Below are 20,690 nucleotides of genomic sequence, written 5' to 3'. Positions count from 1 at the left end.
TGGTCTCCGTGTCTTCAAAATTCATCCCACCTCACCTCTACTGCCACGATATGTTCTCAAATGCAAATGTGATCACTGCAACTGTTCGGTAAAACATCTGGATTACTTTTAGGTTAAATTTCAATGTTCTGCTGGTCTCATCTCTAAGTCCCCAAGCCTCATATCAGTTATTTAAAATTATTTTAGTTCCCTCAAGTACATTATCATCACTTTCTCAGATACTCATTATGATGTAGATGCTTGACTAGCATAGTACCTTTCTTCCTTCTTGAGTTAACACTTATTCATCCTTCAAAATTTATCAGACTTTAAATCTCCTGGGAATCCATCCCTATTACTAAATCTGAATCAGGTATATTTCCAATTGACTTCAAACAGTAGCACTGGTTTTTATTACAGTCAGTCATACTATACTTATAATCACCTATTTATCCTCCTTCATCCAACTGCACACAAATTACATATATGAAATTTGAAATTCTTGAGGGCAAGTAACATCTTTTATCTCTATATCTCTCCCAGAGTAAATAAATGTTGGTTGAACAGTGCATGAACCCCACAATGGTTCATGTATGGCAGCGATCCCCAACATAAACCTTCAGTCTTAACCTGGTTCTTTCTAAGTAGCTCCATTTCCAGCTTCCAACTGTTTATCTCCCAATGCATGTCTATTGAACAGGTCTACAACTGAATTCGAGAAGGCAATGGCACCCTACTCCAGTACTCTTGCCTGGAAAATCCCATGGGCGGAGGAGCCTGATAGGCTACAGTCCATGGAGTCGCTAAAAGTCAGACACAACTGAGTGACTTCACTTTCACTTTTCACTTCCATACATTGGAGAAGGAAATGGCAACCAGTGTTCTTGCCTGGAGAATCCCAGGGATGGGGGAGCCTGGTGGGCTGCCGTCTATGGGGTCACACAGAGTCGGACACGACTGAAATGACTTAGCAGCACAAATGAATTGGTTATCTTTCCCATTCCTGTCTCCACCTGCCCTAAATCTGTTTTTCTCTCTGAATTCCCTTAATGATACCTGTTGAGTTTCCCATCTAGAAACCTAAGTATCTTTCTTGGGGAATTCTTTGGTTAAACAAATTGGTGATAGGCAGGTTAAAAACATTAAACAGATTTCTTTCCTGTAGTATTTCTTAGAGCTTTCAATATTTTAATCTTCAATATGAATCTCCAAGAAGTAAATGCATTTTTCAAACTTATCTAACCAAAGAACCCTTGTGTCAAGGTGAATCACTCAGGACTAGTGTTCTGAACACTACACTGAGAAACACTGCAATAAATCCCTGGACACTTCATGCTTCACTCCTGCCCTACTTTAGGCCCTGCCATCTCTTACGTGGACCATCTCTTTCCTGGGCAGCCTCCTCTCGTCTCTCTCTGCCACCATTCACTCCATAGCCTCTACTGCCAGTTTTATTTTTCTTGACAGAAAGAAGTAGTCATACTTCACTCCTTCCCCATCTCCCAGCTTTAATATCATCATTGGTTCTCGAATACACATGGGTCAACTCCTGGGTCTGCTATTATAATCACATCAAAACCTAGTCTCACCCATCTCTGCAACTTCATTTCTTACCAAATCTCTCCTTCCCCAAGACATAGCACTTTCTTTTGTCCTTTGGCTCTTCTACTGATGCAAATGGCCTCTCCTGTTCCCACTTACCTTTAATGAACTTCTCCTTAAAACCCATTTCTAATGAGAACTCGTCCGAGAAATTTTCCCTCTGGCATCTGGTTGGTTACTCCTCAGTGTCTCCATAATCACTTGCACCAACCGTATGCCAGGAGTTGTCAGAATAAGAAATTACCCAAGTATTTGTCCCAGCCACTACTCTCTGAGCCTTTTAAGCTTTGTGTTTCCAACTCCTAACACACTGCCTGACACAGGAAGGCACTCATTGAGTCAAAAAAATTCAAATGAATGAATAACATAGTAAGCAATAACAAAACAGGGAAATGTAGATGAAGTTATGAAAGTTTATAACTAGAAATGTATTTTGAGAGGTCATTTATTCTGGCCAGGAAAACACATTAGTCTCAGAAAACAGTATTACTCTGCTTAAATAGACCTCCAGTTTCCACTTTACTGAAATCCTGATAAAGAAGAAACCTTTACCACAATAGGTCCTAAAGGAAACTCTATACCTCCCCCAAATCCTTTTACGGTCTTGGGGTAACAGCCTCATGAATAGCTCACCTATGCTAGCTACCCCGCTCAACAACAGACCCCAGAGCCATGAGCCTCTGCCTGCTCTAGGAACTGTGTCTACTGGAAGAAGTGGTCAACCCATTCTGTTCCTCTGCATTCCTCTTTCCATGAGGATGCCTTCTTTTCACCTTCTGGTGGCTCTCAGAGGTTAGCAGCTCTTCCAAACATGCCTCCCTACCTTTCACTGCTAGCATTTAAAATATGGGGTTTTGTTTAAAGGTAGAAATTTCATTACAAGCACACCATAAGCAAATAATTCTGCCTGATGGCTTGCTGAACTTCTTTGCTCCACCAAAAAACTTACCTTTCACAATTAGATCTATAGGCTCCTTGTGTTTCTTTTTTATATTAAAAATGTGTGGCTCACTGAAAGCAGTCCGTTGTGGAGGCTCCTCAGAAGGTCCACTTTTGGAACGGTCCTTGGGAAAACAAATCCTTCTGTATGCTGCCTGAAGTTCTTGGACCGCATCAAGTGTTTCCTTTTTTTTGATCTCCAAAGGTATGAATTTGGTAGATTTTGGTTTCTGATGTTTATTTCTGAAGACATTTATAGAAGTACCTGGAACTTTATTCTATAAACAAAAATAAATTTAATTAAATTTAACTGTATAAAACTAGGTAATAAATTTAGTAATAAATTAATAAAATTATATCCACTAAATATATTTTACAAAGTACTTTACTGTATAAGACATTTACTTAAAGCACATGACAATACTCAGATAAAGTAGATGTTATCTTTCATAGTTCTCTAAAAGCCCTTAATGAACATAAGTGTTACATTCCATTTAAAATATAAATATAAATTTTTAAATAGTGATGCTTTCCTCAAATGTGACATTTTCTAATACAGCTTTAAAGTCAATTTTAAAATAGAAGTTTTCAAATAGACAAATAAGAATTCATTTTCAACCATCTTTGGAGAATCTCCAAATGTCAGAAAAAAAAAATGGTAACATCCTCAAAATTCTCTGTTGAATCAGAAATAACTGCTTACACATGGACATAGGTTCTTAAAGAAAGCATATTACTAATTTGATATGTATTTTAGATCCTTGCAATCACTTAATTGCTTACTAATTTTGACTACCTGAGCAATAGAAAATAATATAGTCCCAGGTCTCTGAGAGGCAGTTATCCAAACAATTATAATTGTTCTAGTCTAGTAATTCTCTAGCCCATAGATAGAGCTACGGCTCTTCTCCTCCCTACAAGAAAAGGTTCAGACAAAGTAAACAGATGCCAACTCAAAATGCCAATAAGGAAGTTTCAGTACATGGTATTACATTTTATCAAGCAGCCAAGGGTAGGATATTGTCCTGTTATTATTAGATAAAATTCTAAAAGTAGGTGAAGGTTCTAAGGCACAGCTGTCTAACTCTGAAGAGTGTAAACTTTTCATCTCACATGCCTACCACTGAAATCCATACAATTTATGCTGCTAAGTCACTTCAGTCGTGTCCGACTCTGTGCAACCCCAGAGATGGCAGGCCACCAGGCTCCCCCGTCCCTGGGATTCTCCAGGCAAGAACACTAGAGTGGGTTGCCATGTCCTTCTCCAATGCATGAAAGTGAAAAGTGAAAGGGAAGTCGCTCAGTCGTGCCCGACTCCCAGCGACCCCATGGACTGCAGCCCACCAGGCCCCTCCGTCCATGGGATTTTCAGGCAGGAGTACTGGAGTAGGGTGCCATTGCCTTCTCCATACAGTTTATAAGTACTTCTAATTGATTAGAGGCAAAAATTAGTAATCAATGTTAACAATGTTGATTACAAGATTAAAATCACCTATGGTCCGTCTCAGCCTTCAGGACCATTAAAAACAAGCATGAGTAAAAATTATAACCCTTCATGTACTGGCTATTTTAAATGATGCTGCAATGAACACTGGGGGTGCATGTGTCTTTTGGAATTATGGTTTTCTCAAAGTTTGTGCTCTGTAGTGGAGTTGCTGAGTCATATGGTGGCAACTTAAATGTCCATCGACAGATGAATGGATAAAGATGTGATACATATATACAATGTAATATTACTTAGTTGTAAAATGCACAATATTGGGTTATTTATAGAAACATGGATGAAACTAGAATCTGTCATACAGAGAAAAGTAAGTCAGAAAGAGAAAAACAAATATATTAATGTGCAAATGTGTAATCTAGGGAAATGGTACAGATGAACGTATTTTCAGGACAGGAATAACCCAGAAGTACAGCACGGACAGGTGGACACAGAGTAGACAAGGAGGAATTAGTTGGGAGATTAGGACTGATGTGTACTGCCATGTGTAAAACAGACGGCTAGTCGGAACGTGCTCGATAGCACAGGGGGCTCAGCTTGGTGCTCTGTGGTGACCAAAGGTGGGGATGGGATGGGAGAAGCTCAAGAAGGAGGGGATACATGTATACATATAGCTGATTCTCTTTATCATAGAGCAGAAACACAATTTTTAAAAAATATATAATCCTCTTCCCCCTCAACAGGAAACATGGAAAAAGTTAAAATCTTTATTTAAAAGTATAGGTTTTTTTTTCCTTTCACATATAATATCATATATGAAACAAGTCGCCAGTCCAGGTTCGATGCATGATACTGGATGCTTGGGGCTGGTGCACTGGGACGACCCAGAGGGATGGTATGGGGAGGGAGGAGGGTTCAGATGGGGAACACATGTACACCTGTGGTGGATTCATTTTGATATATGGCAAAACCAATACAATATTGTAAAGTTAAAAAATAAAATAAAATAAAATTTTAAAAAAGTGAGGGGAAGATAAAGTCAATTGCAAGCACCAGGACAAAACAAAAAGTTATATAAAAAAAAATGTGTTATAGTACACTACTTGACTCTTCAGTGAACAAAATTTACAAAGAAACAATGATGTCAGAAACTTATTGCTTTACAACTTTTCATATTAGCATGATTTTGTTACCTAGCCTTTAACAAACATTTTTTTGTACACGGAAGTTAATTTTGGGAGTTCCCACTTACATAGACAGCCCCCAACAACATGCAGGTTCAGCAACATGCATTTCTTCAAAAGTAAGTTTGTAATGGTTCAGAACCACTGAGGACTGCTTGAGCTCACTTCAAGTGAAGTTTGTGTTTCCAACTCCTATGGTTTATTCCTCAATTCATACTGTGTATTTGAAATAAGCAATGATATCACTGTGATTATTAATAAAAGTTAAGCAAAAGTTAAAAAAAAAAAAAAAAAGAAATGAAGCTGCCAATGCAGGAGACACAGGTTTGATTCCTGGTCTGGAAAGACTCCACATGCTGCAGAGCAACTAAACCCACGCTCCACAACTACTGAAGCCCGTGAGCCCTAGAGTCCACGCTCCACAGCAAGAGAAGCCGCTGCAACGAGAAGCCCACACTCCGCAACAAAGAGGAGCCCCTGCTCGCCACAACTAGAGAAAGCCCGCGAGCAGCAAGGAAGACCCAGTGCAGCCAAATGTAACTAAAATATTAAAAACTAACTAAATAAAATGTGTCCAACATAAAAAAAAAATTCAAAAGAGAGAACAGTGTGGCACACAGTAATCCATCCTAGATCTCCTTCTCTCACCTATCTCCCCAAAGGGCCATCCTCACAGCAGCCACTGCTCCCCAAAGTTCCCATCTCCTCTCTGGGTGCTCTCCTCCAAAATTTTATCCTGTACCCTTTTCTCCTATCTCTTTGCCACCCCTTTCCCTTTCATTCCTCCCCACCAGTCTATGCCAGTAAGCAATTACTTATCGAGCCAGGCACAAGACTCATTGCTAGGGATGCAACAGTCAAACAAGACAGCTACTGCCCTCAAGGAACAATCAGACTGGTACACAGTCCTGCTGGCGGCGCAGGAGGGACACATCTCAGTGTGTTTTCTAATTTAGCTTCATCCAACAGTGTTTAAAGAGGGATCTTTACTTGAGATATTTAATCCAAAAACTTCCATTGTAATTCAACAACAGCAAACATTAAAAATTAAATGTACAAACTGAACATATATGTAATTAAATAACCTGTAGAGCTGAAAAATCTTTTATTTTTAAATGCAATATGAAATCAATTTTTATAGTTAGTAAGGATTTCATTTTCTCTTCTGTTCAAAATCTATTAGGGTTCATGCAATCATTTGTAACAATTGTTGTAGTATACAAAAATTGTTATTAGTTTCCTGGAAAATACGATGTTAGCTAAATTCAAAACACTAACCTCATTTATTTTCTTATAATGTTGAGCAATGAGAGTTTTTGCTTCTTGAAAAAAATCTTGCTTGGGAATCTCTAATATAGAACCTGAAATAAAAACAGAGAAATGGTTTACTTTTTTTAATGTAATTAATGTACTTTCTTAACCAAAAATGGCAAAACTATGAAACTGAAATTTGGAAAGTTATGAATCTTGCAGGATATTATAAAATGTGAATTATATAAGTGGATGTTATAATATAATGCAAAAAAAGTTAACGTAATGTTCCTTCAATGTAATATTTTACTTAAATTAGCTTACAATGGTCAGAATGTTAGATTATCCTAAGTCCAGGGATACCAAAGAAAACACACAGAACTGAAATCTCCTTTATCTCTGAAAGCTTTGAAATATAGAAGACACAAATGATTTGAATACGAAAATTATTAGTAAGTCTATCCAAGTTTCTATATCTGATGACTAATTAATATGACTGTACATTTCTTCGAGAGTATTTACCTTATAACTTGATAACATTATAACTGAAAAATAAAACTCAAAAGTTTAAGTTAATTTAGTAGAAACAGCTGCTGCTACTGCTAAGTCACTTCAGTCATGTCCGACTCTGTGTGACCCCATAGACGGCAGCCCACCAGGCTCCCCCGTCCCTGGGATTCTCCAGGCAAGAACACTGGAGTGGGTTGCCATTTCCTTCTCCAATGCATGAAAGTGAAAAGTGAAAGTGAAGTCACTCAGTCGTGTCTGACTCTCAGCGACCCCATGGACCGCAGCCTTCCAGGCTCCTCCATCCATGGGATTTTCCAGGCAGGAGTACTGGAGTGGGGTGCCATTGCCTTCTCCGAGTAGAAACAGCACTGAAATAAAAAATATATGTACCTTCAAGTCGGTAGCATTATAATGATAACTATTTTCCTAAGATTCTTATTCATTTTACCCAGAGCTATGTATAGAATTCTATAGCATGTACATAAAATATATCATCTTAACTTAGTCTTGTCTAAGATTTCCTCCTTATATATTTCCTTTACTGTTAGCTGATTTTGATGTTTATAAGTGTTTCTTGGCTTTCTTCTCTTACCCTGGACACAGAAAAATTTCAATATATTACATATCAAATCAGCTTTTCAGTCTGGCCAGTATGCTCCCCATTTCTAGGATCAAGATTTTCTCTCTCCTCTTTTCACCTACTCAAATTTTAAGCATTTAGAAACTCCATCTTCATGCAGATTAAAACCATAATAAGACACTATCTTAGTCTGTGTGGGCTGATACAACAAAATATCAGAGACTAGGTAGCTTGTAAACAACAGAAATTTATTTCTCTCCATTATATGGAGGCTGGAAGTCCAAGATCAGGATTGGCAGCATGGTCAGGGAAGGGCCCTCTTCCTGGTCAAAGACATCTACTTGTATCGTTACATGGTGGAAGGGAGTAGGAAGGTCCCCAGGGCCTCTTTTATATAAGCACTCATCATGACCTAATCACCTCCCACCAAAACCTCAACCCCTAATAACAGCATCACATTGTGCATTAGGATTTCAACATATGAATTTTAGGGGGACACAAACATTGAGACCATAGCAGACACCACCACATGCTCACCAGTATGGCTAAAATTAAACAGACTGGTAACAGCCAATGTTGATGAGGCAGTGGACCTGCTGGAGCCTCATGTGTCATCAGCGGAAGTACAAAATGGGATAAACAGTTTGGAAAAGCTATGGCAACGTCTTATATACACCTAATATACACCTTCCCTGTGACTGAGCGATCCCACTCCTAGGTATTTTCCAAAGAGAATGAAACACATATTTACAAAAGACTTGTACAAGAATGCTCACAGCAGCTATATTCTTAATAGACTCAAATTGGAAACAGCCAGATGGGGATCAACAAGAGAACAGCAGACAAACTGGTATATCATACAATGAAATACTACTGAGCAACAAAAAAGGATCAAACTACTGACATACATCACAACATGAGTGAATCTCAAAATCATTATGTTATATAAGCAAAAACATTATGTCAAAAAAGCAAATACTATATGGTTCTATTTAAATAAAGTTCTAGTGGAAATATAGCTAATATATAGCAGAAAAACCCAGAACAGTGATCTTCAAGACTCACTGAGAAGGGACATGAAGGAAATTTCCAGGGAGATGACAATGTTCTATATCTTGATACACAGTAGATTATACAGGTACATTATCATAACTCAGTGAATATATATTAAGATCTCTGCTTTTCATTGTTGTACATTTTACATTAAAAGAAAACTATTTAAAGATATTGAATTCTGACTAAGGCTATGTATGTTGCTTGATGGATAAATATGTGATAAATCAAATAACGTAAAATATGAATGGTGAGCACTGGGTTGTAGGCCTATGGGTATTGATTTAAAATGCTTTCAAGCTTGCTATATGTTTGAAAATTTCATAATGAAACACTGGAGTAAACTCTTTATTCCTTCACAAAATTTCCCCTTGTTTTTCACCATGCAGACTCATGGGCCACTGGCCACTGTTACTTTGGGGCAGTGATATCCTGAGGAGGGAGATCCAAGCAGTGAATGGGAGGAACGGCTAGACTCTTAACCCACTTAAACAGTGCTGGGTTAGGAGAGAAAGTATCTACTAAGATATCCCATCATTGGGATGAGGCTGTCACCCTGCAGTTATTAAAGAAAGGGCATCTCCCTTTGCTCCCTATCTTCTCCCCTCCACCTTCTCTTACCCACAGAAAGTATGTAAAGTCATCCCCAAATTCAAATCTCCCTGTGCTCCCACATTTGCTACTGTATCTGCTCACATTCAGGGCTGCCTACATATTTCTAAGGACAACGATTGATGGATTTTTTTCTTCTTTGCAAAAGTAGTTGTCAAGACTTCATGCACACACTTGTGAAGAAGTGGATATACTCTTCGAATAAATTGGAACACAAAGTCACATGTAAATCACAAAATGGTTCATATAAATGTCACCATTCAAAGTCATAGGATGCACCATTCTCACATCAAAGAGATAGGAGTTACGGAATTAAAATTGTCTCTTACACCAAGTTTCAACTGAAATCTATTTTGAAGGGGCTTCTAACCAGACCACTTAGGTCCCAGTGCAAAGGCGGTGATCTGTTCCAAGGTGTGACTCCACAAACTGTCCTCCTTTTTTTTCCCCTCTCAAGATAACCTTTCCTCCTTTAATTTCCTTCCTCTAACTAATCAAAACTCCCCTACAACTACTTATAATTACAATATTGTCATGTGTCATACATGACAAACAATATTCATATATTAATATGTAAAATGATTAAGTCATTAGTTTTTGGTGAAAATGTATATTCATAAAAGCTATTGCATTTTCATTCCACAGAAGACCTTAGAGATGATCTCATCTTCATTTTCAGGGAAAGCTCTGAGACACAGGGAGGCCAAACGCCTTCTAAAGTCAGTCATGCTGGAAGCCCACAAGGTGCTGGTCTCCAGAATTGCTTGCTGCTTTTTGGTTTGGGGTTGTTGTTTTTTTTGTTTTGTTTTGTTTTGTTTTGTTTTTAACACATCTGCTACTTTTCCTAAACAGTCCTTGTGAGTTCTGGAGACTCCTTTGAGGTATGGCTGGCTGGTCACCCTAGTGGAGTACTCACATTTCATTGACATTTTCTGCTAAAACTGAGTATATACATCCACCCAAAACTGATACATTGAAACTTAATGCCCAGTGTGATAGTATTAGGAGGTGGGGCTTTGGATAAGTGATTAGGCATGAGAGTGGAGCCTCATGACTGAGATTAGTGCCCTTATAAGAGAGACCTGGAGAACTAGATAGCCCCCTTCCACCATGTGAGTGTTATGGTGAGAAGACACTCATTAATGAGGCGGGGGGGCCAGGCCTTCACCAAACCTCAAATCTGCTGATGCCATGATCGTGGACTTCCCACCCTCCAGAACCATGAGAAATGAATTTTTATTATTTATAAACCACCCACATTATGATATTTTGCTGCGGCATCCTGAACAGAGTAAGACATTTTCATGTCAAGCCAGCAATCATTCTGCCCCTCTTGTAATGTGCTGAGAGAGCCATTCTGCTTTCCCTTTCATGACTAAAATTTAGCCTTTGACAACAGAGCTTAAATTCCCAAGGCAGCATTTTCTTCCTCGCTGGGTTCCTTGTTGACCAGTGTGTTCAGTATTCACCATCAGAACAAGGCCTGGGATCTTCCTAAAGGGGCAGAGAAGGATAGCCACCTCCAGATGAGAATGACTTCACACAGATCTAGAGATCGTCCTACCGAAGATACGGGCAGCTTGACTCCAAATGAGCAGTCCTGGGCCCTCGTTGTCATCTAAGGTCCTGAGGCAGCTATTATGATCTTCTCACAGTACTAACAAGTATCCTTTGAACCAAAGAGTTAAATATTGAAGGCATCACAAGACAAGTCATATCTCAAAGCCTTGGAAAAAGCAAAGATAGTGTGTTCTTTATTTTTATAATATCCAAGGATAAGTATATGTTCAACAAATGAATCTAAAATTGAAACAAATTAAACAACTTTGATGTTAAGAATTCATCCAGTTAATAATCTTTGAGGCTTTTGTTTCTTTGTTCTCAATGGGATAAGTATGTAAGCATGCAGCTTTTATATGTTCAAGTGTGCATTATAACTTCAATTATTAAAAGGGAGCTGTCAAGGTCTCCTCCCTCTCTGTTAAGAAAAAAAAAAAAAGTCTGTCATTAAAGCTCTATTTGAAAATACATATCCACAGCATATAAAATGATTTTTAAGAGCTCTCATTCCTGAGTTTTACTATTTTGCTCTGAATTTCAATTTGTACATGAACTATATTTTATTGTCCTTAAACCTTCATTTTCTCACTTGCAAAATAGAGATAATAATAATAACACATATTGCACAGAATTGTTTTGAAGATTACATTGGACTGGGTTACAAAGCATTTAGCACAGGGCCTGACACATAATAAACTTTCAAATGTGACCAATTATTATTACTGTAGTTATAGTTGTATCATTTACTATCATTGGACTAAATTTTACCCAACAGTGTTTATAATTTCATTAATCAATCCTCATTACTTCAATAGTACAAAGATAAATTTCAACTTTCTAAATTAGTTTGAAAAAATTTGGTTTTATTATAGTCCTTTTTATCCAAAACTAATTCATGAATAGGTTTGCAAATAATGAAATCTCTTCATACTTTGATTTCAAGTTACTAAATCCCCACAATGCAATAAAAAGTCATTGTAAGTAATAATAAATATTTTATGATAAAGTTCATGAAGAGGTTGAAACAGTCATATTAAACTGATATAAAACATGAGTGTAAATATTAATATCATCATAAAGAAAGAAAATGAATCTCTAATGCCAAGTGGTTTCACTAGCCTAAAATATTTTCTTACACTTATTTTATCTTTTTTTAAACTCACTCTTCATCCATCACCAGTTTAATGCTATTGTGATTAATAGTTCATAGAACTTCAGATTTCTCTCAATGCTTTATAGAATCTGTATAGTTGCTCTAGTTAATTTGAAGTGAAGACACCGGAAGAAGATCTAATTATGGAAACTATGACAGAGAATGAGCCACTGGCCATCTCTTGATTAAGCAAGTCTTTCATTAAGCAAGTCTTTCCTGCATCCAGAAAGACCCAGGGCCTAACAAACATGTGTTTCTTATAATCATAACAAAATAACTGCCCTTAATCACAGGAGTCCCATTTTTTTCTACAAACAGGCTGCATTCTTCAGAGACTTCACAACAGTTTACTAAGAAGGTTGCCTGCACAAAGATGTATGGCCATATGGCTAAGGCCCCCCATGCTTGTGCAGTCAGAGTCAGTGTCTGAACACCTGTGCTTGATTTCACAGGTGTTAAAAAAGCAAGAAGGAAGCAAAGAAAGAAGAGTGAGTGCCAAAGAATTGATACTTTCAAACTGTGGTGCTGGTGAAGACTCTTGGGAATCTTTCAAGGAACAGCAAGGAGATCAAACCAGTCAATCCTAAAGGAAATCAGCCTTGAACATTCATTGGAAGGACTGGTGCTGAAGCTCCAATACTTTGACCACATGATGCAAAGAGCTGACTCAATGGAAAAGATCCTGATGCTGGGAAAGATTGAAGGCAGGAGAAGAGGGTGACAGAAGATGAGATGGTTGGATGGCATCACCAACTGAATGGACATGAGTTTGAGCAAACTCCGGGAGATGATGAAGGACAGGGAAGCCTGGCATGCTGCAGACCACGGGGTCACAAAGACTCAGACACGACTTAATGACTGAACAAAAACAAAAAAGCACTAACTCACATTCAATGATGGAGAAGGAAATGGCAGCCCACTCCAGTATTCTTGCCTGGAAAACCCATGGAGAGAGGAGCCTGGAGGGCTACAGTCTATAGGGTCCCAAAGAGTTGGACATGACTGAAGCAACTTAGCACGCATATTCAATGAGACTCAGTTTAGTATGTATTTTCTAAGCATCTACTAAGTCCTAGGTGCTGTTTTGGTGCTAAACACTTTGAAATAAATAAGACAACTTAGTATCCCAGCCTTCCAGGGGCTTAGAGCCTAACACCAGAAAAACTGAAAATGAGCATCATGACATTTAGCATCATACTGTCACAGAGGGCAGCATACATCACTAACACCTGCTGTTGCCAGTTCACTCAGTATGAATTTCCCTTTAAAGATATAAGGCTTTTCACACTGTATTATTAGAGGTAAGATTTAAAACAGGAAGTATCCCAAGAGAAATAACACAATGAATCAAATCCAGACTCAGGCAGCAGTTTTAAAGTTGTGCTTCATCAATTTCACTGCCTTGGGGGTTCCTCTTTACTCAGAGCAGCTTAGACTTTATATGTTTTACATATCTGAGCTCTTCCTAAGTTTTATTTTGTAGGGGAAAATTCCTTGGCTAAAAATAACAAACACACAGCAAACAATTACAAAACAAACAAAGGGCTGGGGGACCAGAGAAACTTAGGAGGAGAGGGAGAGGGAAGCTAGAACTAGGAGCCTTTAACTTGCTCTTATGCAGAGCTGCAGAAACTAGAAAGTGAAGAAATGCCCTGAGAGACACCTAAATAAAATAGTTTACATTCAATTCCATGACTCTTAAGTGAAGAAAACAAAATTTATTTCTAATTTCTGTTGAGAAAGAATCTTAAAACCAAGGAAAATCTAAATTTCAAGTGGCATACCGCTTTTCATCACCTAAAATCTACATTCAACAATTTTTTCCACAACCCATACTGCATGAAGACTCAACTTTTCAATTTTAACTTAAAGGCATTCTGTTGTCTCTTATAGATACAAGGTTACTCACTTCCCCAGTTATATTCTCCTTAAGCAAAGTGTCTTACTCTCTTTGCAACAATAAATGATTAATAACTTTCTTATGTACCTCAGGGAGACTTTACAATTTACCCCTCCCCACAAAAAAATCACTACAGTAGTATTTCTCAGACTGGGGTTAGGTTGCTAAGAAGATGTAGGGCAATTCCAAGCTCATAGAAACAAGACTTCAAATCTAATTTAAGTAATTATGGGCATGACCCAAAGACAAAATGAAGCTCAAGAACATTCCTCCTCCACTTCCTAGATCGTCCTCCTTTCCTACCCTTTCCATCTTGAAAAATGTGCTGTATTATCCAAATAGGAAGAGTGTTAAAGTGATTCACACTGCACTCTCTATTCGTAACCCTGGACAGATGTCAGCTGGCCTGTATCACAGACTGCCTGGGTACGGGAGCCAAGTGAAGGTAATAACAAAACAGAAAATCTTAGTCATCCCAGCTCCATGTTCAGCACCAAACGTTTCTCAATCAGGCCACATAAGCCTAAATTTAAGATTACTTGAAATGTTGCCAAGTCCAGTGGTGGCTTAGTGGCTAAGTGTCTGACTCTTGAGACCCCATGGACTGTAGCCCGCCAGGCTCCTCTGTCCATTGGAATTTTAGGTAAGAATACTGGAGTTGGTTGGCATTTCCTTCTCCAGGGATCTTCCCAACCCAGGTATTGAACCCAGGTCTCCTGCATTGCAGGTAGATTCTTTACCAACCGAGCTGCCAGGGAAGCCAAATCTAGAGCAGCTCTGCTGCTGCTGCTGCTGCTAAGTCACTTCAGTCGTGTCTGACTCTGTGCGACCCCATAGACGGCAGCCCACCAGGCCCCACCGTCCCTGGGATTCTCCAGGCAAGAACACTGGAGTGGGTTGCCATCTCCTCCTCCAATACATGAAAGTGAAAAGTGAAAGGGAAGTCGCTCAGTCGTGTCCGACTCTTAGCGACCCACGAAGTATATTGTGTACCCCATTTCTAATTTAAAATTTTCTAGTAGTCACATTTTCAAAAGTGAAGAGATGAAATTCATTTTAATAACATACAATAACTGTTATAGGATATTTTAAATAAAGCATATACAAACACTATCACTTCAACATTAATCAATATTAAAAATTAACAAAATATTTTACATTCCTTTTCTTGTTCTGTCTTTAAAATCCTGTAAGTATGTTACACTGACATACATCTCAATTCAGATGCTAAATTTATATCAGAAATACTTTATTTATAAAATGTCCACTTAAAAACATAGACTCACATGCCCAACCAAGTTGCTCCAAATATGCTTAAAAGTGTTCCAATAACTGAATTATCAGGCTTTATATTGAAAGTAAAATGAATTAAAATTAAATACTCAGTTGCTTACTTTCACTAGCCACATTTCAAGCAGTTAATAGCCATATATGACTACTGAAGACCGCATCAGTCTATTCAGTTAAGACGAATATATATATATATGTAGAATATAATATATATGTAGAGCAACACACGCTCTACATCTCTCGAGTTGCTCTACATCTCTCAAAAGTTGGTTACATTTAAATAAAGGGAATGAGATGGATTCTTAAAGGTTTGCCAATAAAGTTGGCACTCTGAGAGTTCATAACTAATAGAGTTGTTAGGCACCAGTCGCCGAGTGGCGAGGTAAGCGCTGGTACTCACTTCCTGCTTTGTCCGATGCAGCCTCTGCAGCCATGGTGGGCAGCTAGGGGGCCCTTCTCTTCTGAAGGTGAGCCTCCAATCCCTAAACACAATGACATAAAGTAACTCAGTGATGATGAATGCTTATTTTTAGCTATTTCTTATGAACAGGATGAATGACTAAATTTTTTAACACATCACTCCTCTACTCAATACCTTCCCTTCCCAAAGACAATAATAAAACATCTAGCACTGTGTAGGGCTCTGGATTTTATCAAGTGCTTGTATACATATTTCCTCACTGGTTCCAAACAACCCCAGAACTCTTGTCCCACTTTCAGCAGAGGTGGCAACTGGAGCTCAGAGAAGTGAAATACCTTGTCAGTGAAAAGGTGCTCAGTGGTAGTATAGAACTCAAAGTCAGATCTTTGGGCCCAAGTTCTTATGCAGGCCCACCTGATTTCTCACAATTTTCAAACTAATATCAAGATAATACTTGGCACATACCTTACACCTTCTCGCCTTGAGCTTACACACTTAAGCTGAGGTTTATGCTAGTTTTCCACTCAAAATGTCCCGTTCTCACATCTATGTTTATTTATAGCCTACCCATTCTTAAAGCATAGATTCGAATCCCATCTCCAGCCTCTAACTATCTGTTCCTCCTTTAAACTCGATAGTTACGTTGTCCACACCTCTCGCTTGAAATGCATTATAGGCTTCTGTGTAAGGAGCTAAAAAGTCCGAGTAATAGATGTAAATGAAGTCCATAAATAGGTATGAGTTAGACTCCTACTGCCTTGCACCAAACTATACTTTATACTAAAGTTACTCAAGCCAAGATGACAATTTCCTGGAAAGATGGTAGAGTTGTTTGGTCACTCAGTCATGTCTGACTCTTTGCAACCCCACAGACTGTAGCCAACCAGTCTCCTCTGTCCTGGGATTTCCTAGGCAAGAACACTGAAGTGGGTTGTCATTTACTTCTCCAGGTGATCTTCGCGACCCACGGATGGAACCCATGTCTCCTGCATTGGCAAGCGGACTCTTTACCACTGAGCCACAGAGTGGGGCTAAGCATCTATATTTTTTAACATTTCCCAAAAGATTGAAATGTTCAGTTGGAGGAGTGAACCCCTGCCTTGTTCCTTGAACTTCATGGTTGCAAGCTCAGTGCATCACATTCTGGATGCTCAGTGAAGGACCGATTAATGGGGTGACTGAACTGAGCTATTCTTACGTTTGAAATTGTCATTTCCTTCCAAAGGATTTCCCTGGTGGCTGAGATGGTAAAGAATCTGCTGACAATGCAGGAGAGCTGGGTTCAATCCCTGGATCACTAAGAAGCCCTGGAGAAGGAAATGGCAACCCACTCCAGTATCCTTGTCTGGAAAATCCCATGGACAGAGGAGCCTGGTAGGCTACAGTCCATGGGGTCTCAAAGAGTGGGACACAAATGAGTCACTAACACTTTCACTTCACTTCCAAAAGATTACCCAAGATGCATCACTGTTGCCCCTACAGCCAGAAAGTCAGTTCCACCAGTGTACTCTGCTTTGTGCTCACAGACTTTAGAATTAGAGCAGGAATATTGAAATAGGAAATATTACTGGAAAGTAAAAATAGGAAGAGTAAGTGCTTTATGAAACTCCATGGAGACGCTTGTTGCAAAACTCTAAGTGTGGTTGCTCGGGTAGCTGACTAGACCGTCAAACTGCAGTGAAATATTCGAAATTTGTTAAATAATGGGGGGGGTTATTTGAGTAAATCTGTCAACCAGCTTTACCATATGGTAGTCATGACTCTGTAGTCACATGCTCTTAGGTAAAAGGCGACAACACTTTTCCTTTGGCTTCTACCCAGAGGGGAAAAACTACTGGAGTTACAGTTTTAAAATGACAAATCGGGAACATCCAAAAATGATTAATTCTCAAATATTCAGCCTTATATCATGGGCAAGAGCAAAGAATATGTACCTCGTTTGCCTAGTTCTACAAATGACTGGGTTAAATTAAAATACTGCACCTCACTTAGCAATTAACAATCAGAGCTCATCCTCTGCTCTGGCTTAAGTACTGCCTTCTCACCATCTAAATATAAGTTGAAAATAAAGGTGTTCCGCACTCCGTCATTTTCTTGTTTTAACCTCCATAGGAATGGACTCTTCTCCGCGGCAGCCGGCTCCTCCACCTTAATTCAGTGTGCCAGCAGTGTCAGCCTGCATTAAACTGGCTGGCAGCAAGACGCCCCACTGTCCTCTTAATGCAGAAAACCAGCCAAGCATCCTAAGGGGTGCTGGCATGGTAATGCCCCACAAGAAAAGGTGATGGGGGATGGCTCTGAGACAGGAGCTGGGGGCAGAAGAAGGCCCTGGAGGATGGAACTGCTTAAAGATAAGCACACTGACACAGAATATCAGCATAGAGCTCCCTCTCTACTGCAAGTCCACAGCAGACAGTTATGAGATGCTGAGTCCAGCCTGATGCATTGATCAATTACAAATTGCAGATTTAGTGTCCGAGTTGTGCAAGGAGCATGTTATCTATTTTGGAAGAAAAGACAAAAGCCTAAGTCAATTTTTTAAACAAAATGCAAACAACTCTATGTCAGATGTCATAAGAAAATCTGTGAGCTTTGTGAAATAAGTGGGATAAACCCGTGGGTACCAGCAGTTCACATGAAGATGAGATCACTGAAGACAGGAAGGAGCCAGAAAAGGCTGCAGAGAGGCTTGAGCTGCACCTGGAAGGGTGGTGCAGGGCTAACAGTGAAACAGTGAATAACTGGTCTAGCACAGGCATCAGCCAGTTAGAACTGGCTGCTGACCAGCATCCCCCTGGGGTAACACCAGTCCTGCATGGGTCATACTGGCCCCCTCAGAGGAACAGAGAAGCAGGCGGGTGAGAGACTGAGCAAAAGCAAATGAAAGGAAGTGAGTATGTGTGTGATTTGGGAAACAGCAAGTAGTAGGTGTGTTTGATTTAAGCAAAAGGCTAAAGGTTACACTGCTGAATTACGAGAGTAGCACTGACATATACACACTACCATGTGTAAAAACAGATAGCTACTGGGAAGCTGGTATAAAGCACAAGGAGCTCAGGTGGGTGCTCTGTGATGGCCTAGAGGGGTTGGGTGGGGAGGGTGGGAAGGAGGCTTAAGAGGAAGGGGATATATGTATACATATAGCTGACTTACTTCATTGTACAGAAGAAAGTGACACAACATTGTAAAGCAATTACACTCCAATAATAAAATAAAATAAATTTTAAAAAATTTTAATATTATGCTGCAGAAATGGGCAAGCAAATTTGTGAAGAGGGTACTGACATAGTTGATGTTCTGGAATTTAACTCCCATAAAGGCAAGGATTGGTCTTTTTCCCTGCTCTATTCTCAGTGCCTTCATGAGAGCCTGGCATGTAGAAGGATTTCAAAAAATACTTCAAATTTCCCTTCCTTACAGAATGGGAAGAGATAATTGCAAACCATGTATCTGGTAAGAGGTTAATATCCAAGATACATAAAGAATTCATACAACTTATTAGGGAAAAAAAAGACAACTAACTCAACTAAAAAATGGTCAAAGGGCCTAAATAGACATGTCCCCAAAGAAGATATGCAAAAGGCCACCGAGGACATAATAAGATGTGCAATACCACTAGTCATTAGGGAAATGCACATTAAAAGCACTGTGAGATATCACCTTAGAATGGCCATATCAAAAATACTTTTATGGATGTGGAGAAAAGGGACCTCTGCGGTTGTTTGGAGGGATTGTAAATTGGTAGAGCCACTATGGAAAATAGTATGGAGAACCCTCAAAAAATTAAAACTACCATATGATCCAAAAGTTCCATTTCTGGGACTAGAGCTAAAGGAAATAAAAACACTAACTCAGAAAGATATTTGCACCCCCATGCTCACAGCAGCACTATTTTTAATAGCCTACACAGGGAAGTGACCCAAGTGTCCATCAGTGGCTGAATAGATAAAGAAGCTATAAAGAGTGAAACGTTATTCAGTCATAAAAACTAAGAAACCGTTTGTGACACAGATGAACCTTAAAGGCGTTATGCCCAGTGAAACAAGTCAGGCAGAGAAAGAGAAATACCATATGATTTTATTTACACGTATATGAAATATTAAACAAAAAGTTGCAGAAAAATAGATCGGACTTGTGGTTACCAAATGCTGGGGTAGTAGGGGGGAATGAGACAGGGGATTGAAGGAAGGTGCTAAAAGGTATAAACTTCCAATTATAAGATAAATAAGCACCGGGGATACAAGGTACCACATGATTATAGCTACTGTTGGAAGATATGGGCTCCCCAGGTGACTCCGTGGCAAAGAACCTGTCTGCCATTGCAAAAGACGCAGGAGACATGGGTTCCACCCCTGGGTTGGGAAGATCCGCTGGAGGAGGAAATGGCAATCCACTCCAGTATCATTGCCTGGAAAACCCCATGGACAGAGGAGCCTGGCGGGCTACAGTGCATGGCGTCGCAAACAGTCCTGTACCACTGAGTGACGAGCATACATGCTGTAGACTACATAGGAAAGCTATTACAAGAGTAAACCCTGAGAGTTCTCATCACAAGGAGAATGTTCTCCCTTTCTTTCTTTCTTTTCTTTTTTTTGAATCTATAAGAGAAGACAGATGTGAGTGGAACCTATTATGGTCATCATCTCACAGTATATGTGAATGAAACCATTACAGTACATGCCTTAAACTTATACAGAGATGTATGTCAATTACTTCTCAATAAAACCGGCGAATAAATAAACAAAAATTTGTGAAACGAGTAACCGTGACAACAACATGCTAGACAGGGATGCCCCACCTTCCCATGTCTCCTTGAGCATATCTGTAATACAACTTACTGCTACTGCTGCTGCTAAGTCACTTCAGTCGTGTCCGACTCTGTGCGACTCCATAGACGGCAGCCCACCAGGCTCCCCCATCCCTGGGATTCTCCAGGCAAGAACACTGGAGTGGGGTGCCATTGCCTTCTCCAATGCATGAAAGTGAAAAGTGAAAGTGAAGTCGCTCAGTCGTGTCCAACTCTTAGCGACCCCGTGGACTGCAGCCTACCAGGCTCCTCCATCCATGGGATTTTCCAGGCAAGAGTACTGGAGTGGATTGCCTTAAGGCTCTCATAAATCAGGTTACAGAGATGCCAAGGATTTCTAATTCCATTTCTATACAGATATAAGGCAAGCAGAAGGAGCAATGGTATTTCCCTACCTCATCTCCTTAG

At 39.4% G+C, this 20,690-nt stretch overlaps 1 protein-coding gene across 3 annotated transcripts in view; it reads right to left on the bottom strand.

Annotated features, from left to right (window-relative positions):
* The window catches only part of IQCM (IQ motif containing M), a 486,441-nt gene that overhangs the window by 384,598 nt on the left and 81,153 nt on the right, over positions 1–20,690 (bottom strand). For 2 of the 3 annotated variants that reach the window (XM_061384028.1, XM_061384030.1), the window contains exons 3-5: positions 15,455–15,536; positions 6,424–6,506; positions 2,531–2,798 (exon numbers count right to left, since the gene is read on the bottom strand). In XM_061384028.1, coding sequence (XP_061240012.1) covers positions 2,531–2,798; positions 6,424–6,506; positions 15,455–15,488 — 385 coding nt within the window. In that variant the 5' untranslated portion in view covers positions 15,489–15,536. Of the gene's footprint in view, positions 1–2,530; positions 2,799–5,213; positions 5,362–6,423; positions 6,507–10,409; positions 10,929–15,454; positions 15,537–20,690 lie in introns of those variants that run through there. The other variant, XM_061384029.1, reaches the window with a different exon arrangement.

This window comes from Bos javanicus, chromosome 17, assembly GCF_032452875.1.
Source record: "Bos javanicus breed banteng chromosome 17, ARS-OSU_banteng_1.0, whole genome shotgun sequence".
In the NCBI taxonomy this organism is placed as follows: Eukaryota; Metazoa; Chordata; class Mammalia; order Artiodactyla; family Bovidae; genus Bos; species Bos javanicus.
The sequence above is the reverse complement of the archived record's forward strand: the minus strand, read 5'-3'. Positions and strand labels throughout refer to the sequence as shown.